The sequence below is a fragment of the Eptesicus fuscus genome, chromosome 1 (assembly GCF_027574615.1).
Source record: "Eptesicus fuscus isolate TK198812 chromosome 1, DD_ASM_mEF_20220401, whole genome shotgun sequence".
Classification (NCBI taxonomy): domain Eukaryota; kingdom Metazoa; phylum Chordata; class Mammalia; order Chiroptera; family Vespertilionidae; genus Eptesicus; species Eptesicus fuscus.
Genome location: NC_072473.1, coordinates 102,903,082 through 102,922,827, shown reverse-complemented (window position 1 = coordinate 102,922,827; position 19,746 = coordinate 102,903,082). Strand labels below are relative to the sequence as shown.

The 19,746-nt window shown below is 35.5% G+C and overlaps 1 protein-coding gene and 2 pseudogenes across 1 annotated transcript in view; 2 read left to right on the top strand and 1 right to left on the bottom strand.

The window, feature by feature from the left end:
- MCF2 (MCF.2 cell line derived transforming sequence) overlaps positions 1–19,746 on the bottom strand; it is a 137,615-nt gene that overhangs the window by 47,337 nt on the left and 70,532 nt on the right. Inside the window, 7 exon segments of the mRNA XM_054719734.1 lie at positions 4,079–4,198; positions 9,928–10,042; positions 10,355–10,488; positions 10,643–10,681; positions 12,187–12,336; positions 14,018–14,134; positions 15,012–15,131. Of these exon segments, the coding sequence (XP_054575709.1) occupies positions 4,079–4,198; positions 9,928–10,042; positions 10,355–10,488; positions 10,643–10,681; positions 12,187–12,336; positions 14,018–14,134; positions 15,012–15,131 (795 nt within the window).
- LOC103298451 (histone H3.3C-like) lies at positions 6,147–6,542 on the top strand (annotated as a pseudogene).
- On the top strand, positions 7,699–8,355 carry LOC103298448 (proteasome maturation protein-like; annotated as a pseudogene).

Sequence of the window (19,746 nt, the reverse complement as noted above, 5' to 3'; positions counted from 1 at the left end):
ACAATGATAACAAATTACCTAACCCTAAAACTCAAAGAGTAAAAAGGGGGCAACAAGAAAAGCCCAGTGGCCGAAACCGGTTTGGCTCAGTGGATAGAGCGTCGGCCTGCGGACTCAAGGGTCCCAGGTTCGATTCCAGTCAAGGGCATGTACCTTGGTTGCGGGCACATCCCCAGTAGGAGGTGTGCAAGAGGCAGCTGATCGATGTTTCTAACTCTCTATCCCTCTCTCTTCCTCTCTGTAAAAAATCAATAAAATATATTTAAAAAAAAAAAAAAGAAAAGCCCAGTGTAATCAGAAGGAAGGAAATAATAAAGTTCAAAGTGGAGGTCAACGACATAGAGACCAAAAAAAAATCCAAAGATCAACAAAACCAAGAGCTGGTTCTTTGAAAGGATAAACAAGATTGATGAACCTCTAGCCAGGATCACCAAGAAGCAAAGAGAGAGGACCCAAATAAACAAAATCAGAAATGAAAGAGGTGAAATAACAACAGACTCCACCAAAATACAAAGGATTGTTAAAAAATACTATGAACAACTCTATTCCAACAAACTGGCCAATCTGGAGAAAATGGAGATATTCCTAGAAAAATACAACCTTCCAAAACTCAATCAGGAAGAATCTAAACATCTCAATAGGCCAATAACTATGGAAGAAATTGAAGCAGTCATCAAAAAGCTTCCAGCAAACAAAAGCCCAGGGCCAGATGGCTTCACAGGGGAGTTTTACCAAACGTTCAAGGAAGAACTAAAGCCCATCCTCCTCAGAGTATTCCAAAAAAATTCAAGAGGAAGGAACACTTCCAAGTTCATTCTATGAAGCCAGCATCACCCTAATACCAAAACCAGATAAAGACAACACAATGAAAGAGAATTACAGGCCAATATCCCTCATGAACACAGATGCCAAAATCCTCAACAAAATTCTAGCAAATCGGCTCCAGCAGTACATCAGAAAGATCATACACCATGACCAAGTAGGATTTATCCCAGGAATGCAAGGATGGTACAATATCCACAAATTAATAAACGTGATACATCACAGAAACAAATTGAGAGATAAAAATCACATAGTCATATCAATTGATGCAGAAAAAGCATTTGACAAAATCCAACACCCATTTTTGATAAAAACTCTCAGCAAGCTAGGAATAGAAGGATCAAACCTCAACATAATAAAAGTTATATATTATAAACCCACAGCAAACATCATACTCAATGAACAAAAACTAAAAACATTTCCCCTGAGAACAGGAACAAGATAGGGATGCCCAATCTCACCACTCCTGTTTGACATAGTACTGGAAGTATTAGCCATTGCAATTAGACAAGAAGAAGAATTAAAAGGCATACAAATTGGAAAAGAACAAGTAAAGCTGTCTTTATTTGCAGACGACATGATATTGTACATAAAAAATCCGAAAGACACCGTCAAAAAACTAATAGACTTAATGAAAGAATTCGGCAATGTGGCAGGATACAAAATTAACTCCAAGAAATCTATGGCCTTTCTATACACCAATTGTGACCTTACAGAAAGAGAGACTAAAAAAGCAATCCCATTTACCATCGCACCAAAAACATTAAGATACCTAGGAATACACTTAACTAAGGAGGTAAAAGACCTATTCGCGGAAAACTACAGGACACTGAAAAAAGAGATAGAGGAAGATGTAAACAGATGGAAGAAAATACCATGTTCATGGATTGGTAGAATCAACATCATTAAAATGTCCATATTACCCAAAGCAATCTATAGATTCAATGCACTCCCCATTAAAATACCAACGGCATATTTCACAGACCTTGAAAGAACTCTCCAAAAAATCATCTGGAATAAAAAAAGACCCCGAATAGTCACAGCAATCCTGAGAAAGAAGAATAAAGTAGGTGGGATCTCAATACCAGATTTCAAGCTGTATTACAAAGCCACTATTCTCAAAACAGCCTGGTACTGGCACAAGAACAGACATATAGATCAATGGAACAGAATAGAGAATCCAGATATTGACCCAAACCACTATGCTCAATTAATATTTGACAAAGGAGGCATGAACATACAATGGAGTCAAGACAGTCTCTTCAATAAATGGTGTTGGGAAAATTGGACAGATACATGCAAAAAAATGAAGCTAGATCACCAACTTACACCATATACAAAAATAAACTCAAAATGGATACAGGACTTAAACATAAGACGGGAAACCATAAAAATACTAGAGGAATCCACAGGCAGCAAAATCTCAGACATATGCCAAAAAAACTTCTTCACCCATACTCCCCCTAGGGCAATGGAAGCTAAAGAGAAAATAAACAAATGGGACTACATCAAAATAAAAAGCTTTTTTACAGCAAAAGAAACTATCAACAAAACAACAAGAAAGCCCACTGCATGGGAGAACATATTTGCAAATGGTATCACTGATAAAGGTTTAATCTCCAACATCTACAGGGAACTTATACAACTTAATAAAAGGAAGATAAATGATCCAATAAAAAAGTGGGCAACACACCTAAACAGATACTTTTCGAAAGAAGACAGAAAGAAAGCCAAGAGACATATGAAAACATACTCAATGTCACTAATTATCTGACAGATGCAAATCAAAACGACAATGCAGTATCATCTCACACTTGTCAGAATGGCAATCATCAACAAATGACAAGTGCTGGCGAGGATGTGTAGGAAAAGGAACCCTCGTGCACTGCTGGTAGGAATGCAATCTGGTGCAGCCACTGTGGAGAACAGTATGGAGTTTCCTCAAAAAACTAAAAATGGAACTCCCATTTGACCCAGTAATCCCACTTCTAGGAATATATCCCAAGAAACTAGAAACACGAATCAGAAAGGATATATGCACCCCTATATTCATAGCAGCACAATTCACCATAGCTAAGATTTGGAAATAGCCTAAGTGCCCATCAGCAGATGAGTGGATTAGAAAACTATGGTACATCTACACAATGAAATACTACACTGCTATAAAAACAAATGAATTCTTACCATTTGCAGCAGCATGGATGGACCTGGAGAGCATTCTGTTAAGTGAATTAAGCCAGGCAATGAAAGAAAAATACCACATGATCTCACTCACTCAGGAAAATAAAGAACATTATAACCTGATGAACAAAAAGATAGATACAGAGGCAGTAAAGCACCGAACTGTCAAATTAGAGCATGAAGGCTGGGGAGTGTTGGGGAGGGGAGGAAAGAGATCAACCAAAGGACTTGTATGCATGCATATAAGCACACCAATGGACACAAGACACTGGAGGGGCGGGTGATGAGGGCATGCTACAGAGGCTCGGGGAGCCTGGGGGAAGGTCAATGGGGGGAAAAAAAGGAGATATATATACTACTTTATGTAATACTTTAAACAATAAAAAAATAAACTGTTAAAAAAATAAAGAAGGCTAAATTATACAAAAAAAAAAAAAAAAAAAAGGAGAGCAAAGCTCGAGTTTGTTAAGTAGTAAAGCCATAAGTCCAAGGTTTAAGACTGGCAGCTGGCTCTTTTGAGTCATGTATCTCAGGTACTGTGCTGAGTGTTTTATCTACAACACCTAAATGAATCCTTACAATCCACTCTGCAAAGTAGGTCCTTTCATCCCAATTTATAAATTATGACATTGAGGCCTAGAAAATGTAATCAATTTACAGCTAATCAGATTAAGTAGATCTATATGTATTAATGTATGCTGGTTGAAATACATATAACAAATGATGGACATTTAGGGAATTATGTTTTTGTATGTTTCCCTTATTTCCAAGTACCCAAATAGCATTCTTGATAGACATTTTTCTAGCTTCTTCAAAATGATTTATGATCTTGTTCCCACTGGCAGGCCTAAAACATTAGACACCATTATCTCAGAGGCTTCCTACATGATATATGCAGTGTCGCTTCAGGCCCACATTGAACAGAATGGAAAACAGACCAATATTATTGAAAAAATTATATAGACTGCTGCTGAGAGATTACCAATAATCATAATAAGGGTTTCAACCACTGAAAAGCATCAAAATGTAACTATCATACTCCATAAATAAATGAACATCTGAAATGTAATCTTACCTGAGAATTTTCATCTAAGATTTCCAAATGTTTTATTTTTTGTTTTATATGAGCTATAGTCCCTGTGACATCTGCCAACTCTGCTTGTTGATTTAATAGAAGTTCAACTTCACGCACAAGCTAAAAATAGTAATAAAAATTAGTCTTACAAGCAAATAAATATTAAGCATTTCCCTTAATAATCAAGTTGTATAGGAAATGCTATTAAATAAGAATATCAATATGAAAAAATTGAACATATGAAAAATATTTCAGTTATTTTATTCCAGTAATTCATATAATCTGCTAAAATTTAACCTCCTAGATATCAGTGTGTACTGATTATTTATAAAATATCACTATGTACAAATGAAAACATGTATATGTGGACATATGTATAAGTGTATGTATGTATAAGTGTATATACCTATAAATATATATATTCCCTAGCTCTATGGTGAACGGTTCTAGAGACAAAGACCCTTTAGTAGCAATGAGGACTCCTAGCACCCAGATCTTGGTCCTTAACATCATTTCCCAGAGAAAGAATCCAGAGCTTCTGGAAAATGTCTGGTTCCAAGGCTGAGGCTTAGACCATCTTTTTATACTAGAAAGTAAAGAAGTGATAAAATAATGTTTGAACATATCACCAGGACATGGTAGCTAGCTTGAAACACCAAAATAGTTAAAAGCAGTAATAAATTATGAACCATTGAAAATCTAGGCAGCCATGAACCCAAAAATGTAGATAGATAGATAGATAGATAGATAGATAGATAGATAGATAGATGATAGATAGATGGAAAGGCCAAAAAAAAAACACAGCATTTCAGAACTATTATAATAAAGACTATTTAAATCAAGAATGATCAATTGATATTAAACCTATGGTGATCTTTTGATGAGAAGCAAGATATTTGCATGGGCCTAGCTGTTGTGGCTCAGTGGTTGAACATCGACCTATGAACCAGAAGATCACAGTTCGATTCTGGTGAGGGCACATGCCTGGGTTGTAGGCTGGATCCCCACCCAGTAGGGGCCATGCAGGAGGCAGCCGATCAATGATTCTCTCCCATCATTGAAGTGTCTATCTCTCTTACCCTCTCCCTTCCTCTCTGAAATAAATTTATATATTTTTTAAAATATATTTGCATGACCTTAAATTCTCTCCCCACACATTTCCTACTAGATACAAGTGGAAAAAAGTAACTATACAGTGGAGAAATTTAATAGCACCCTGACTGGGTGATCAAAATCTACATCAACAATGAGGGACAGGTAGACTTAATTTCCTCCAGATGTGATACCCTCAGAAGGACACATCACATATGCAGTATTCTAGGTAGTCACACACAGGTTAATCTAATCATGAGAAAATGTCAGACAAACTCAAAAAGAAGATTTTATTTTTAAATAGACGGTATTATACTTTTGTCTATCTATAAGTTAATGTTTTTACTTAATCCCTTCATCTTTTTCACCCAGCCTCCTCTCCCTCCCCTGTGACAGCTATCAGTCTGTTCCATGTATTCATGCCTCTGCTTCTATTTTGTTCATCAGCTTATTTTGTTCATTAGATTCCACATGTCCGTGAAATCACACAATACAATATATAGATGATGTATTATAGAATTATACCTCTGAAACCTTTATAATTTTATTAACTAATGTCACCCCAATAATTTCAATTAAAAATAAAATAAATAAAAAATGAAAAGGACTGTATTATTAAAAATGTCAATGTCATAAAAGACAAAAATGGCTATAGAAATGTTCTAGATTAAAGGCAAGTAAGGAGACATGACAACTTAATGCCATACAAGACTCTCTAGACTGGACCCTGTATTATATATGGAGAAATAAAGGTTGGTTGAAGCATCATCCCGTGCACCGAAGGACCATGGGTTCAATTCCCCATCAGGGCACATACCCAGGTTTTGTGTTCCATCCCCAGTCAGAGTGTGTATGAGAGACAATCAATTGATGTTTCTCTCTCACATTGATGCTTTTTTTTTTCTCTCTCTCTCTAAAAAAAAAAATCAATTTAAAAAAAAAAAAAGGATAGCTGAAGAATGGGTCTCTCTATACAATGGCTCATACAAAGCAAACTGCCTGCAAATAGACTGGTGGTAAAGCACCAAGGAAGCCACTGGCTACCAAAGTCACTCTCAAGCGTACACCTTCTATCAAAGGGGTGAAGAAACCTCATCATTACAGGCCTGGTACCATGGAACTTCCTGAAATTAGACATTAGCAGAAGTTTGCTGAACTTTTGATTCATAAACTTCCCTTCCAGTATCTGGTGTGAGAAACTGCTCAGGACTTCAAAACTGATCTATGCTTCCAGAATGCAGCTATTGGTGCTTTGCAGGAGGCAAGTGAGGCCTATCCAGTTGGCCTTTTTGAAGACACCAACCTGTGTGCTATCCACGCCAAACATGTAACAATTATGCCAAAAGACATCCAGCTAGCACAACACATATGAGGAGAGTGTGCTTAAGAATCCACTAAGATGGGAAACATTTCATTCTGTTTAAAAAAAAAATTCTCTTCTTCCTGTTATTAGTAGTTCTGAGCATTAGATCCCCCCTCCCCCCGCAAGGGTCAAAAGGTACCTAACTATACGCTTGCAAAAAGGGGACAGAAATCAGGTATTAGCAGTATTTCCATTTCCATTTGTGTGAGAATTCTTTTAATATAAATGTGGGGACAAAAAGCATTGATGCAAGTTAAAATGTTTCAGTAAACAAGATTCAGCAGTTCAACTTTATAAAAATGTAAATAAACATGTTAAATTTTTGGACAATGCCACCATTTGGATTTCTTTAAAAACATTAAATTTCTTATTGATGGCAAAAAATGATAGCATCAAGTCAGTTGGCAAAATTGGAATACTGATGGTAGATAATACAAAAGTATCGTATTATTGTTGAATGTACTAAATTTGGTAACCATACTATGATTATGCAACATAATATTACTATTCTGTATATTCAAAAACATCACATTTGACAATATTCAAAATGTTATGAAAGTTTGAAATTGCCAAACAAGTTTTTAAGTTAACTTCCTATATATACAGAGTCTATCTGATGTCAATATGAAATACAAATCATGTCAATGAGATTATAATCCAAGAAGAAACAGAATATAACTGCAGTATAAAAATTTAATATGGATGCAAATTAAGATATATAGAGAGGCATAATAGGTATGTTCAGGAGAAGTGTTACTTTTCCATGTGTTCAGTTGGGGAGGAGGGAGAGACACAAATATCTAGAAGGACCAAGAGCAATTTGACCTATTCTTTCAGGACGATTTCATGGAGTGCATGGCATTTCAAAATCTGTTTGAATCATAGGAGGAAAAGGACTGGTAGTAACTGTGCCCTGTGTCCAAAATGCAGTGCCCCTCAAAGACCTAATCCTGCTAGAACAAATGAAATACCAAGTAAGTAAGCCACTCATTGGTAGAAAAAAAGCTGGCCACATGGAAGACAGAAAAGAAGTGAGTTTTCAAGGATTCCCTGGCAACATAGTATATGAAAGGGACTGTGAGAAGCTTGCACATGATAGCAAAAAGAAGCAACTAAATCTAGGGAAGTAATGGAACTGAAAGGCTGTTCACAGACCGAGCAAAAGATGAATACCAGAGGACTTGGATCTCAGCTAAAGGGCAGTATTCCAGTTATTGAATTTTCAGTAAGTGGACCTTTTGAAAAACATGATCTTCTTCAAAAACATTTTTTGTTTGAAAAATGAACTTTTGCCCATTCATACTCTTGAATTATGGGAAGAAAATTTCCAGCTCAACCAAGATAAAATGAATTTTTCCACACAGAAACATCCAGGGTCTGCTCGTTCTACTAAAATTGCAAATGGGCCCTGGCTGGTTTGGTTCAGTGGATAGAGCATCAGCCTGCAGACTGAAGGGTCCCAGGTTCGATTCAGGGCATGTACCTTGGTTGCGGGCACATCCCCAGTAGGAAGCATGCAGGAGGCAGCTGATCGATGTTTCTCTCTCATCAATGTTTCTAACTCTCTAACCCTCTCCCTCTCTGTAAAAAAATCAATAAAATATATTTTTAAAATAAAATAAAAAATAAAATTGCAAATGGAATTCAAGGCAGTGCAACAGGTTTGGCATCTTCTATTTTTTCCAAGCTCATACCTTTCACTGATATTTTGTGAGGTAACAATGAAAATATTGGATTTGAAGATCTTCTTGATGACTTGTCACAAAATAAAGTAATGGGAGCACCACACTTGGTGGTGGAATATAAACTCAGTTTACTATAATGCAGTGTGCTGATCATGGAAATGGAGGAGCTACATCTTGTTTATAGTCATCTTTTTACTATAATTTTATATACACAACATTAAAAGTACTGGCACATGAGAATCATTGCCTAAATAGTACCTGATAATTTTTAATTATTTGGGTCTTTGATTTATGGCCATGTGACAGTTGAAAACACTAGAGATGATTTTTAAACTCCTGATTTATAACAATGTCTTTTTATGTCTTTAAAAACTATTGCTAATGAATATTATATTATAAAACTCACAATGGGTTCCAATTCAACCTATTTTCTAAGTATTCCATAAATTGAATTTTGAATAACCATTATCAGTATTTGAATCTGCAGTCTTCATAGTAATGAATATTATAAATCTCACAATGGGTTCCAATTCAACCTATTTTCTAAGTATTCCATAAATTGAATTTTGAATAACCATTATCAGTATTTGAATCTGCAGTCAATTATAGATGTTTACTCTTTTAGAGTAAACATCTATAATTGACTTCAGTGGTAACACTTCAACTTAAGCACAAAATTAAATATTTATATTTTCCTTGTTTAGGTAATATTCATACTTACAAAAAAATATTTGCTTTATTTGAGCTACTTTAGAAATATAGCTATTCTTTTATTCTTTTGGGGTTAAAGCATAAGTTCAGAGTTTTTTATTTTAGTCTTGCCTTTAAAGTAAAAAATTAAATAAAGCACCCAGCAGATGTCAACTTAAAAAAAGGAAAATAATTCTGTATCTCTTGAATATATATGATGGATTTTCCAGAAGACTCCAAATAGAATATACTTATAACCTTTTAAATAATTATAACTAAACATGATTTAATTTCATCCATCAGCCTTTTCATAAGTATAAATTGCTGAATCAGAAAAAAAAAACGTTTTGTTAGATCATGTAAAACATAATCAGCAGAGGAATATGGTATTTTTAAAAATCAAGAAGGAAATTGATATTATTTCCTAGGAAAGCTATCCCATAAGCTGAAAGTATTTTATATTTAAAGTAAATTTGAATAACAAACATCAGAGTATACTACAACTTTGTCTTTCTCATATATGTTAGCACATAAGTGCTCTTCTGAAGGGAATGAATGAGCCACAGAAGTAGAAGTCTTGGAATTTAGTAGTTTTTTTTCTTCATTCAAGGTCAAGGTTCACTCACAGTTGCCTCCCCCTCCCCCCGCCCCTGCTCCGCCATCTCTCTGTGGGTTTAAATGATCATTTTGTGAGACTTTTCAATGATCAAGGAATAAAAAGCTCTGACATAATGAAAATAAATGTATAAAGCAATATTTATCCCTGACTGGTGTGGCTCAGTTGATTGGAGTGTCATCCTGAGAACCAAAGGGTCAAGGGTTCAATTCCCGATCAGGTCACAAACCCAGGTTGTGGGTTCAATCCCCAGTCAGGGTGCATGCGGGAAGAAATTGATCGATGTTTTCTCTCTCACATCTCTCTCTCTCTCTCTCTCTCTCTCTCTCTCTCTCTCTCTCTCTCCTTTCCTCTCTCTCAAGTCAATTTTTTGAAGAAAAAAAAAAAGAAATGTTTAACTGACCTCTTGAAAATCCTGCTCAAACTTCCATAGTTGCAGATACTGCTTCATTTTTAGTTGGTGTTTTTCCCAAAATTCATCAAAAGCAATTTCCATATCATGTACTTGAGTCAGCAATCTTAACAAAGAAAAGTCATAGAATTCCTTAAAAACAAAAGCTTGTTTTATAAGTAGGTAGATAAACTGGGTCTGGACATTAAAAATTATAGGCAAAGTCACAGCCTATGACACTTGGTCCAAGTAAAGAACATCCCTGTCCACAGAACCTAGTCTGCAAGCAAATGAACTTCTGTGAGACAATCCAGGAATGAGTTCTTAAATTTCCAAAGATCCAGGAATACTTTAACACTTAACAGATTGCAGCAAAAATGTGTAATTCTCTTTCGAAAGTATAAAATAAGTAACTCTATACCCAAAAGAAAGCACTCACTTATTCACAGTTTGCCAGTCACCACTTAGTTGTTCATGATGTTCAAATCTTGAACTGATAGCTTCTTCAGGGTCAGGCACTTCCAGATTTGATAGCAGAATTTTTCCTTCTTTGGTTACAGCTGTAATATCATTCTGTACAAAGGTACAATAGGGGATGTATCAAATATCTACCAGTAACCTAATCTGAATAACCTGAAGAGAAGGAAGCATATATCTATAGCATGCAGAATAAAAATAGTAGTTTAGAATGGCCTTTGCTTTCATAACTGAAACCATCAAGGAATACCTCAGTACCAAAAGCTGTGAATCTCCAAGAAGCCTCTGCCTGTTGAGATGGATGCTACAATCACTATTTCTATATGATCTTTATAGGCAGAAGTACCCTATGCACCATCTGTAGCCTCCTTCTTTTACTGGTAGAGAGTTCTAAGTTATTCTATTCTACTCTGCTAATATTTTTAATGTACTTCAATAAAACAATAATAGCATAATAAAGTATACCACACTAGAAAGCATACAGTTGCAAATAATATTTAATATATTCAGATATAGTTAGATAAATGCCTTTCCTACTAAAACTTAATTGTTGCCCATCACTGACTGCTTTAAGTATTATGTCCACATCTGGATTAATTAATCTATCATGAAGCATATGCTTCTATTCAGAAGGTTTTAACCTTGGACAGTGGATTCTTCAGGCATGTAAGAGTAATTATGACTTCCTTCAGGAGATCAAAAAATTGGGGTGTACATGTATTTTTGTGGAAACATGTTCCATGACACCACCATCAATATGAATCTATATATATAAAAGCCTAATATGCAAAGTGTCCCCTCAGGAGTTCAACCGGGAGTTCGATTGCTCGCTATGATGTGTGCTGACCATGGCGGGGGTGTGAGGGGCACGGAATGAAGGAAGGCCCCAGCTGGCAGCAAGCAGCTGCTAGGGACCCTACCCATGCCTGATTTTCATGTACTGGGCCTCTAATAAGAACATAAATTTTAAGAGATATTGCCAACTATGTGCCAAACACTATAATACATAAATCATGTACTTTACTTCATTTCATTCTCACAACAGCTCTACAAGGTATGCATGTGTCGTCATCAACCTCATTGTACATATGAAAAAACTGAAACTTTGAAAGGGTAAGCAAATTACCCAACCACACAGCATTTGAGAGACAGAGCATTTTTTCCTTGAACAGTTTTGCTTTTAGATTGTGATTCAGTACCTCAACTAGCCTATTATCATATGAAGAACATGAATTCTACATGGAAGCCTAGTGCTTGTTCAGATCATTCATAAACTTTTTGGGAAAAGTGAATTTAAAGTACTTGGTGACTCAGAAACCTTCACAACCCAACACTCCAGACAACTGGGTAGGAGAGCTAAATCAACTTCTTAGTTATTTTAGAAAACATCAAGAACTAATACTCTATGGAAGAGAAAGTTTACATCCTACCTGTGGCAAGGGGTGTGCCTACTGATACTCACTCTAACTTTCCAAATGAGAGTGGTGCCTTTTCACAGGATAAAGAATATGTAGTAACAAAAATGACTGCAGAGCATTTATAAACTATTCAATTTACAAATAAACAATTTATCAAGAGAACACATGATTTACAAAGGGGACATTTACATTCAACATATCCAGAACATTCTCCTCTTGTATTCTTATTTTTATTAGTGTGCTTTATACTATAATAGTGGGTAGGAAGACAATTAGTTGTCTTCCTACCCACTAATCAGTGTGAAATGGACACACTGAACATCTCTCTAGAAAAAGACCATGGAAAACATTTGTTCATCTCCTCTATCAGACATACCTTCAACAGGTGATACTTTTCAGCACGAATTGCAAGAATTTCTTCTATTGAAGGAATATCTTCTGGTAGGTCTGTCTCAGCTAGCTCGGTTCCAAAGGATTGTAACATTTGAGCCATATCTTTCACTGTGAGGGCAAAATTTTCTATAGCCTGCAAAGAACCAGTGATTCTTTTAATTCTGTGGAAACTCTGCCAACATATCAAAAGCTGGGTCAGTAATTGTATTCACTTTTATTTAGGTCTGAGAGCAAACGCATAAACTACAAACTCTCCTCTGCTAAGGAAAGTTGGTATTGCCCTTGACAATTAACTAACTTTGCATCTAAGCCTCCAAAATCTATAGTCAGGAGAAGAGTCTTCTTGAATGCCTTTTATCTCAATTTCTGTACTCATTTCTTAGACACCAATGAAAACTATTTCTTAAAGATGTCATGTACTGAGTAATTTGTTTTATGACCTTGAAAAATAGTTTTTTCCTTATTCCAGTAAACTCTGTAATTGTAAAATCACTTTATAATAGCTTTACTTCTGAAGATAGATGAGAATATCAAAGTCACTTTATATTTATTATAGTTTATGAACAAATATTAGCATTCCCAGCAAGGTGATAGAATGAGGTGATGAGGGAACATCTACTCACAGCAATTCATTTCAGGTTCTATTGCCCTAAAATGTCAAGTAAGATTTTGTTATTTATTTTGTTTCCAAATCAATTACTCAGAGAAAGAAGGACAACGTATAGAGACCATATAAATCCCAAGTTTACCACACAGCTCAAGGTATCTGCTTTTCTTATTTATAGCGTTTTCAGTTAAAGGCTAGCACTGCTAATTTTCACAATATACCTTCATATGAATGACTAGGACCATTGAATGAAGAATAAACATGAGGAAAATAGAGCTCTGGTTTAATTAAACATCATTTAATTACATCCTTCAGAAGGTTCCTGTGTTTCTGGGATTTGGAGTAAAGATTCTTAGACCACAAACTCACCCCCCCTGTGAGGTGCCAGGCCTTTGCCTATTTGTAAACTTCTGGAACAGAAGGAGTCTTTGCTACAAATATAACTGCCTTAGAAGCACTATTAGGATGGTAAGATTCACAATATGATTTGCATTTTTTAGTCTTCACCCAAGGATATGTTTAGAGAGAGGAAGGGAGGGAGAGAATGGGAGAGAGAGACACAGACAGGCAGAGACAGAGACATTGGATCGGTTGCCTCTCGTACACTCCCTGACTGAGGATAAAACCCACAAACTAGGCATGCACCCTGACTGGGAATCGAACCATATTGGTGTACAGGACAATGCTCCAACCAACTGAGCCACCTGGCCAGGACATGTTCTGTATTTTTTTTTTTGAGGGCTCACCATATGCCAGGCCCCATACTAAACATTTTACAATTGTTATTTCATTTAATCTTCCCAATATCCCTATGAGTTAAAGTATTATTCCCATTTTACAACTGGGAAAACTGAGATTCAGAGAGGTTATATAACTTGTGCAAGGTGACACAGCTAAAAATCATCAGTGCTATGATTTGAATCTCAACCCTTTGTTTCTTCAAGTTACTAAATGGCCACAGAGGGGGTGAACAGAGGAAGACCTCCTTATTTCCTAGGCCTCTCCATCAACTGCCATCCTTAGTGATTCTTCATCATTTCTAGGTATTTCCTATAGAAGAAAATCAAGATATTGACTTATATATGTTTTTTTAAAAAAAATAGGGGCCCCAGAAGTCTGTTTTTCCCAAAGAGGAAAAGAACTCTAGCACTAGGTTTAAAAGCTCACATGAACTACAGGCTCTACAATAAGGGCAAAAGAAACATACATTTCTGAAGATGATCCATTCACTGTGGCAGTACTGCAAGGTGCCGCCTAACTCAGGGGTTAATTGCTTGTCATCAATGTATGTCAGCAAATCACTAACTGAGCTCAGCATAACAACCTATATAAATAAGCAAGAAAGATACTGTTAACTGCCTTTTGTGGCATCCCTCCATTCAACTGTATAATGAACTTTAGCATTCAGTTAGAAGAAATTTATCTTTTATAAATGATTCTAAAAACTCTCTCCTGTATACTCCCCACACATGTATGCAGCACTACCTTCTTCAGGTAATAACAGTTTTCATTTACAAAACATTTATCTGTAAATCAAAATTAATTTCCATAAAAACCCAAACACCTGATTCTCCTTGATCTAATGGTCCACCTTCTGAAAGAATGTTATGCCTGCCACAAAACAAAAGGACTTTATGTAGTCAGTTATAATTTATCAGGAGAGACTAAACTTTGCAAAAATATCAAAATTTATGAGCATTCTATTCCTAGCCCTAAAAACATATAAAAATATCTGTTCTAAAAACAAATACATAATATTCTGAACTAGCTCAGGATGTAAGTTCAAAAACATAAAACACATACTCATTATTTTCTAAAATGAAATGCCTTGATTTTATGCACACATACAGAGTAGGGCAAAAGTAGGTTTACTGTTATTTGTATGAAAAATAAGACAATAATTAATAAACAATACAATAATGAACTCTGTATTCATAACTATAAACCTACTTTTGCCCCACCCTGTATATGTAACATGTGACATATATCTTTTTAAAAAGGAATTGCCCTATTAAAAATTCATTAATCTATTCCTTTAACAGTAGAAGCATATGACTTTCAGGCTTTTTAAATTTACATTTTTGGAAGATAAATTCTATTTCTTTTAAATTCTTCATGAGCACATATAAAACATCAACAGCATGGTACAATATCTTCATGAGAATAAAAGGAACAACACATTTTTTAAAACATACTCTTACCGGTAGTTTGAGCATGAAATCTTCCTGACTAAATCGAAATCCAATGTCTGTGAAAGTTCGTTGAAGAAAACTGGTTGGACGTAGAACCAATATCAAGTGTAAGTTTCCAGGGAAGGAAGCCTATAGAAAGAAAGAACACAGCAAAGAAAGAAAAAAATTGTCAAAACATGTACTCAGCTGAGCACATATCATCAAATTGTAATGAAAGGAAACAAATTTTAAAGTTACAAAAGCCACTAAAAGGGCAAACTTTAAAAATGGATGTTGATAAAATCTAAAAACATGAAAATAAAAATAAAACCAATGTGAGATTATCAGGTTCAGATCTTTGCAATACTCAAGGCATGAAATTTTCTCACACTAAAGTAAGTCCCAAGTTACAAAGAATTAAACTCTTAAGCTTCATTTTAAAGTTAGTTATTTGTACTCAAATTGCATTTATTTCATGTAAGACAGAGTTAGGAGGCAGGTTCCTAGGGTAGCCCTAAAAGTCAAACAGAGATAAAATAATGTACACTTGTAGTAAACAATAGAAGAAAAGTATATTATTAACTCAAATTTTTATTTATATTCAAGCAACATTCACTGAATATCTCCATGTGTCCAACTCCGTGTATTTAAATGAATAAATATCAGGCACTGTTAGCATTCTGTGTGCACAAATTAATAAAATACAGTTCACACCCTTCTTGCAAGAAAATGACAATCTAATAGTGAAGCCCATTAATAACCATTAGCTCTATAGCATGATAAGTTGATAATCAAAACAAAAGAATTAGAATAATATACAACAGGAAGTGGTACTACAGAGCATCCCATACCTAGTAATGTCAAGAAAGGTTTCTAAGCATAAGAAGGAATTAATTGGAACAACAGACTGTCAATCTGGTGCTTCAAAGTTTCCTCAGCTTTTAGAATACTAACACATAGTGGGTGGTCAAAAAGTAATTGCTAAACGAAACCACACAAAAGACAAGGAGGGAACTATGCAAAATTAGTGAGGGATGGACTAGTATAGAATGATAATAGTAAACCACCACATATCAAATGCTTACTAAATGCCAAGTATTTCTGCCAATATTATCATAGTTCCTCTTAATAATAATCATTTGAAGTAGTTACGCTATCCTCTTTTAAAAATAAAGAAAGTGAGGTTCAGAAAGTTTAAGTAAAACTTGACCCAGCTGGTGAAGCATTAATTTGCACCTGAGTCTGTGCTTGTAATCACTATACTACCCCATTCATTCAAGAGTTTCCAATCAGAAAAGCTAAAGCAAAGTAATGCTTGGGTGTAGCAATGGGAGAAGTGCTAAAAGGGTGCTAAAAGGATGGGCAGGAGCCAGGTCAGTTTTCTTCTGGAAGCAAGGGGAGACTTTAAGAGGTTTTCATTTTAGGGGGTATCACTCTGGTTTGTGGTCTGAATTTGAACAAGACTGAAAGCAAGTGAGCTAGGAAGCCAGGGATAAGGAATTCCTGAACTGGGGCAACAATAACAGGGCTAAGGGTAGAATTTGGGAGATACAATCTGCAAGACATGATGATTGAATGTGTCTGATAAGAAAGGAAAAACTAGGAAATCAGTCTCCAGATTTCTGGCTTGAGTAACTGAGTGAATGGTATAACCATCACTGATGTAAGGAACACAAGAGAAACAGGTTTTAAGAGGGGAATAATATACTGATTCCCATTTATGGACATGTTGAGTTGGAAGGGCCAGCAGAACATCCAGATGATGTGCATCAGCAAATGTGTGTATAAGGAAGGAGTGAAAGAAGTGCAGACTGGGAATGCAGAGTGGAATCAGCCTCAAAACAACAGATTAAAGCCTAATAAAGCAAAATATGTCAAGAATGTTTAAAATACAATAATATTTCAGGCATGTTGAAATATTGGTAATTAAACAAAACTATGAAACAAAACTCATTAAGATATTGTGGGGCAGAGGTAATGGGAACACTATACTTTCTGCTCAGTTTGCTCTAAAAAAATCAAGTCTATTAAAAAAAAGAATAATTTTCACTGAGGTATAAGACCTAACCTCTTAGGGAAATGACATTTAAAATGGGAGATTTTAAAAATTCAATTTGAAGTGGTGATAAAACATAAAACAATTAAGTGGCAATGAGAACTAGAGGGAAAGAGAACTGAGTGTCATAAAAGTAAGTAAAAGAGCACAAAATTAAATCAATAATTTAAACAATGATAATAGACACAAATTGGGATGGCTGGCCAACTGGTGAGTCCTCCAGGTGGCCATGTCTCTGCTACCCTCTCCCTTCATGAGAAACTTCTTCCCCTCTGCTATATACTGAATGTTTATGTTTCCCCCAAATTCACATGATAAAACAAGCCCCAAAGTGATGAAATTTGGAGGTGGGGCCTTTGGGAGGTGATTAGGGCATGAGGCTGGAACCCTCATGAATGGGATTAGTACTCTTATAAAAGGGACCCCAAAGAGCCCAACCAGCATGGCTCAGTGGTTGAGCATGGACCTATTAACCTGGAGGTCATGGTTCGATTCCCAGTCAGGGTTGCGGGCTTTATTCCCAGTGTGGGGAGTGCAGGAGGCAGCCAATCAATGATACTTGCTCATTGTTGATTTTCTATCTCTCCCTCCCTCTCCCTTCCTCTCTGAAATCAATAAAAATATTTTAAAGGGGACCCCAAAGAGATCCCTCACCCCTTCTGCCCATATGGGGACACAGAGAAAAGACCTATGAACCAGAAGTGGGCTGTCACCAGACACAGAATCTGTACTTCCAGCTTCTAGAACTATGAGAAATTTCTATTTAAAAGCCACCCAATCTATGGAATTCTGCTATAGCACCCCAAACAAACTAAAAAAAACCTATTACTATTCTCAATATTAGTTCCTAATAAAAACTGTTATCTTTCAACATGATCTTGTTCTTCCAATACCCAATGATTAGTAGTGGGATGAAAATTTGATGTAAGCAGGACCAAAGTCCTATCCTAGGGTTTTTCAAATTAGTGCTGAGGAAAGGAAACTTTAAGAACTACTGGTACTCATGACCCCTGCTGCTCAGGAAAGCTTCAAAGCCAACTTTTATAGAGAAAAAGTAGATACAGAGAGTTCCAATGATAATGTACATTCTAAACTCTATTATGTATATAATATATGTTTTATTTTATTTTAAGAATGGTACACACTTGCCACAATTATTGTAAGAATTAAAATAGTGAATATAAAAGTACTTTTAAATTCTCAAAATATTTAATAAGATAATTTACTTTGGATTCTTAGACCTAGGACAAGCAAGTTTAGGTAGAAATACACTGGAATATGGATAAAGTCTTCCTTAAAGAGAGATGCTGACAAGGGATTTGTGAGAATTCTGGGCCTATTTTTAGATTGAGAACACTGATTCTATTTCTATCCCATTCACTTTAGAAGTTTTTCCTTCTCCTTCACATGGGTAAATTACTAGTATTATTATTATACTTACCTGCTTTGATCCAGCTTATTTTTTCACACTTCAATGGAATTGAAAGTACCCTACTTTTGCCAACACTTAAAGCAAAATTACTTTTATTCTTTCATGGATTCTAGGTTAATGTGGTTGCATCTTCTCTTTGACTTTCTTTAATGTCATATTCTCTGGTATTGAATAGGACATCTGTGGATACAAGACATATGGATGACCAACTTAAAGCCTAAAATTCTCACCCTCTTCCAAAATTGGGGTGGAGGATACTATGAGAACAGAGAAGGCCATGTGACAACCCTCCACCTGAGGTAAGGCCCTGGTCTCTACCCTGCCATTCCTAGGAGAACAAGGCTGTCCCAGCAGCCAGGTCCAGGGACTGCTGATCACATAGCAGGGAACAAAGTACACAGAAGAGAGGAGAACCACGATCCACAAAAACCACAGGGAGGAGTTTCAGTGGGGTTTGGAAGTATACACCTGCTCCTAAGTCAAAGTTCAATGTTTATTAAATCAGTTATTGTTTATTAAATCAGTTATTGTTGCTATTTGATAAAGTAGTTTATCCCAAACATTGACAGCTGTGTAAAATGTTTCTAAAGGTAATTCTAATTCTAATCAGATCATTCTTAAGTAAAACTTTCTGATTAGTTTATTATACAGCCTTCTTCTTTAATTCCTTCAAAATGTTTAGTGACTTAATTATCATTAAAAGCCCATAAAAAGTTGTATTTTCAAAGAAATCTAGATTTCTCTGTGAAACTCCCAAGATTTTTAAAGATGGGAAACAAATTGAAAGTTTGTAAAAACATTAATAAACACAAATATTATATGGTCTAAACAAAACACATCTATGGGTTACTAGTCTGTAAATTCTAAACTAAAGTTTCATATATCTGAACATATGCCAATATCAACATGTACACTTTTCTGACTGTGATCACTGGCTGTGAGAATCTGGAGGAAATAGAGAAATCTTGAGAAATTTTAACCTGAAAGGCCATATGGATTCAAGATGTGTTTGCAGATAGGTATAGAGAGACAGTACTTTTCCTCTATATTCAGATATTTACATAACTAAAAGCTTCAAGATAATCTATTTTAAAGCTAGTATTCAAATGAGCAATCAAAGCATGATGCCAGCATTATCCTAATTCCAAAACCAGATAAAAACACTACAAAGAAAATTACAGGCCAATATCCCTGATGAACATAGAAGCTAAAATCCTACACAAAATATTAACAAATCAGATCCAACAATATAATAAGAAGATCATACACCATGACCA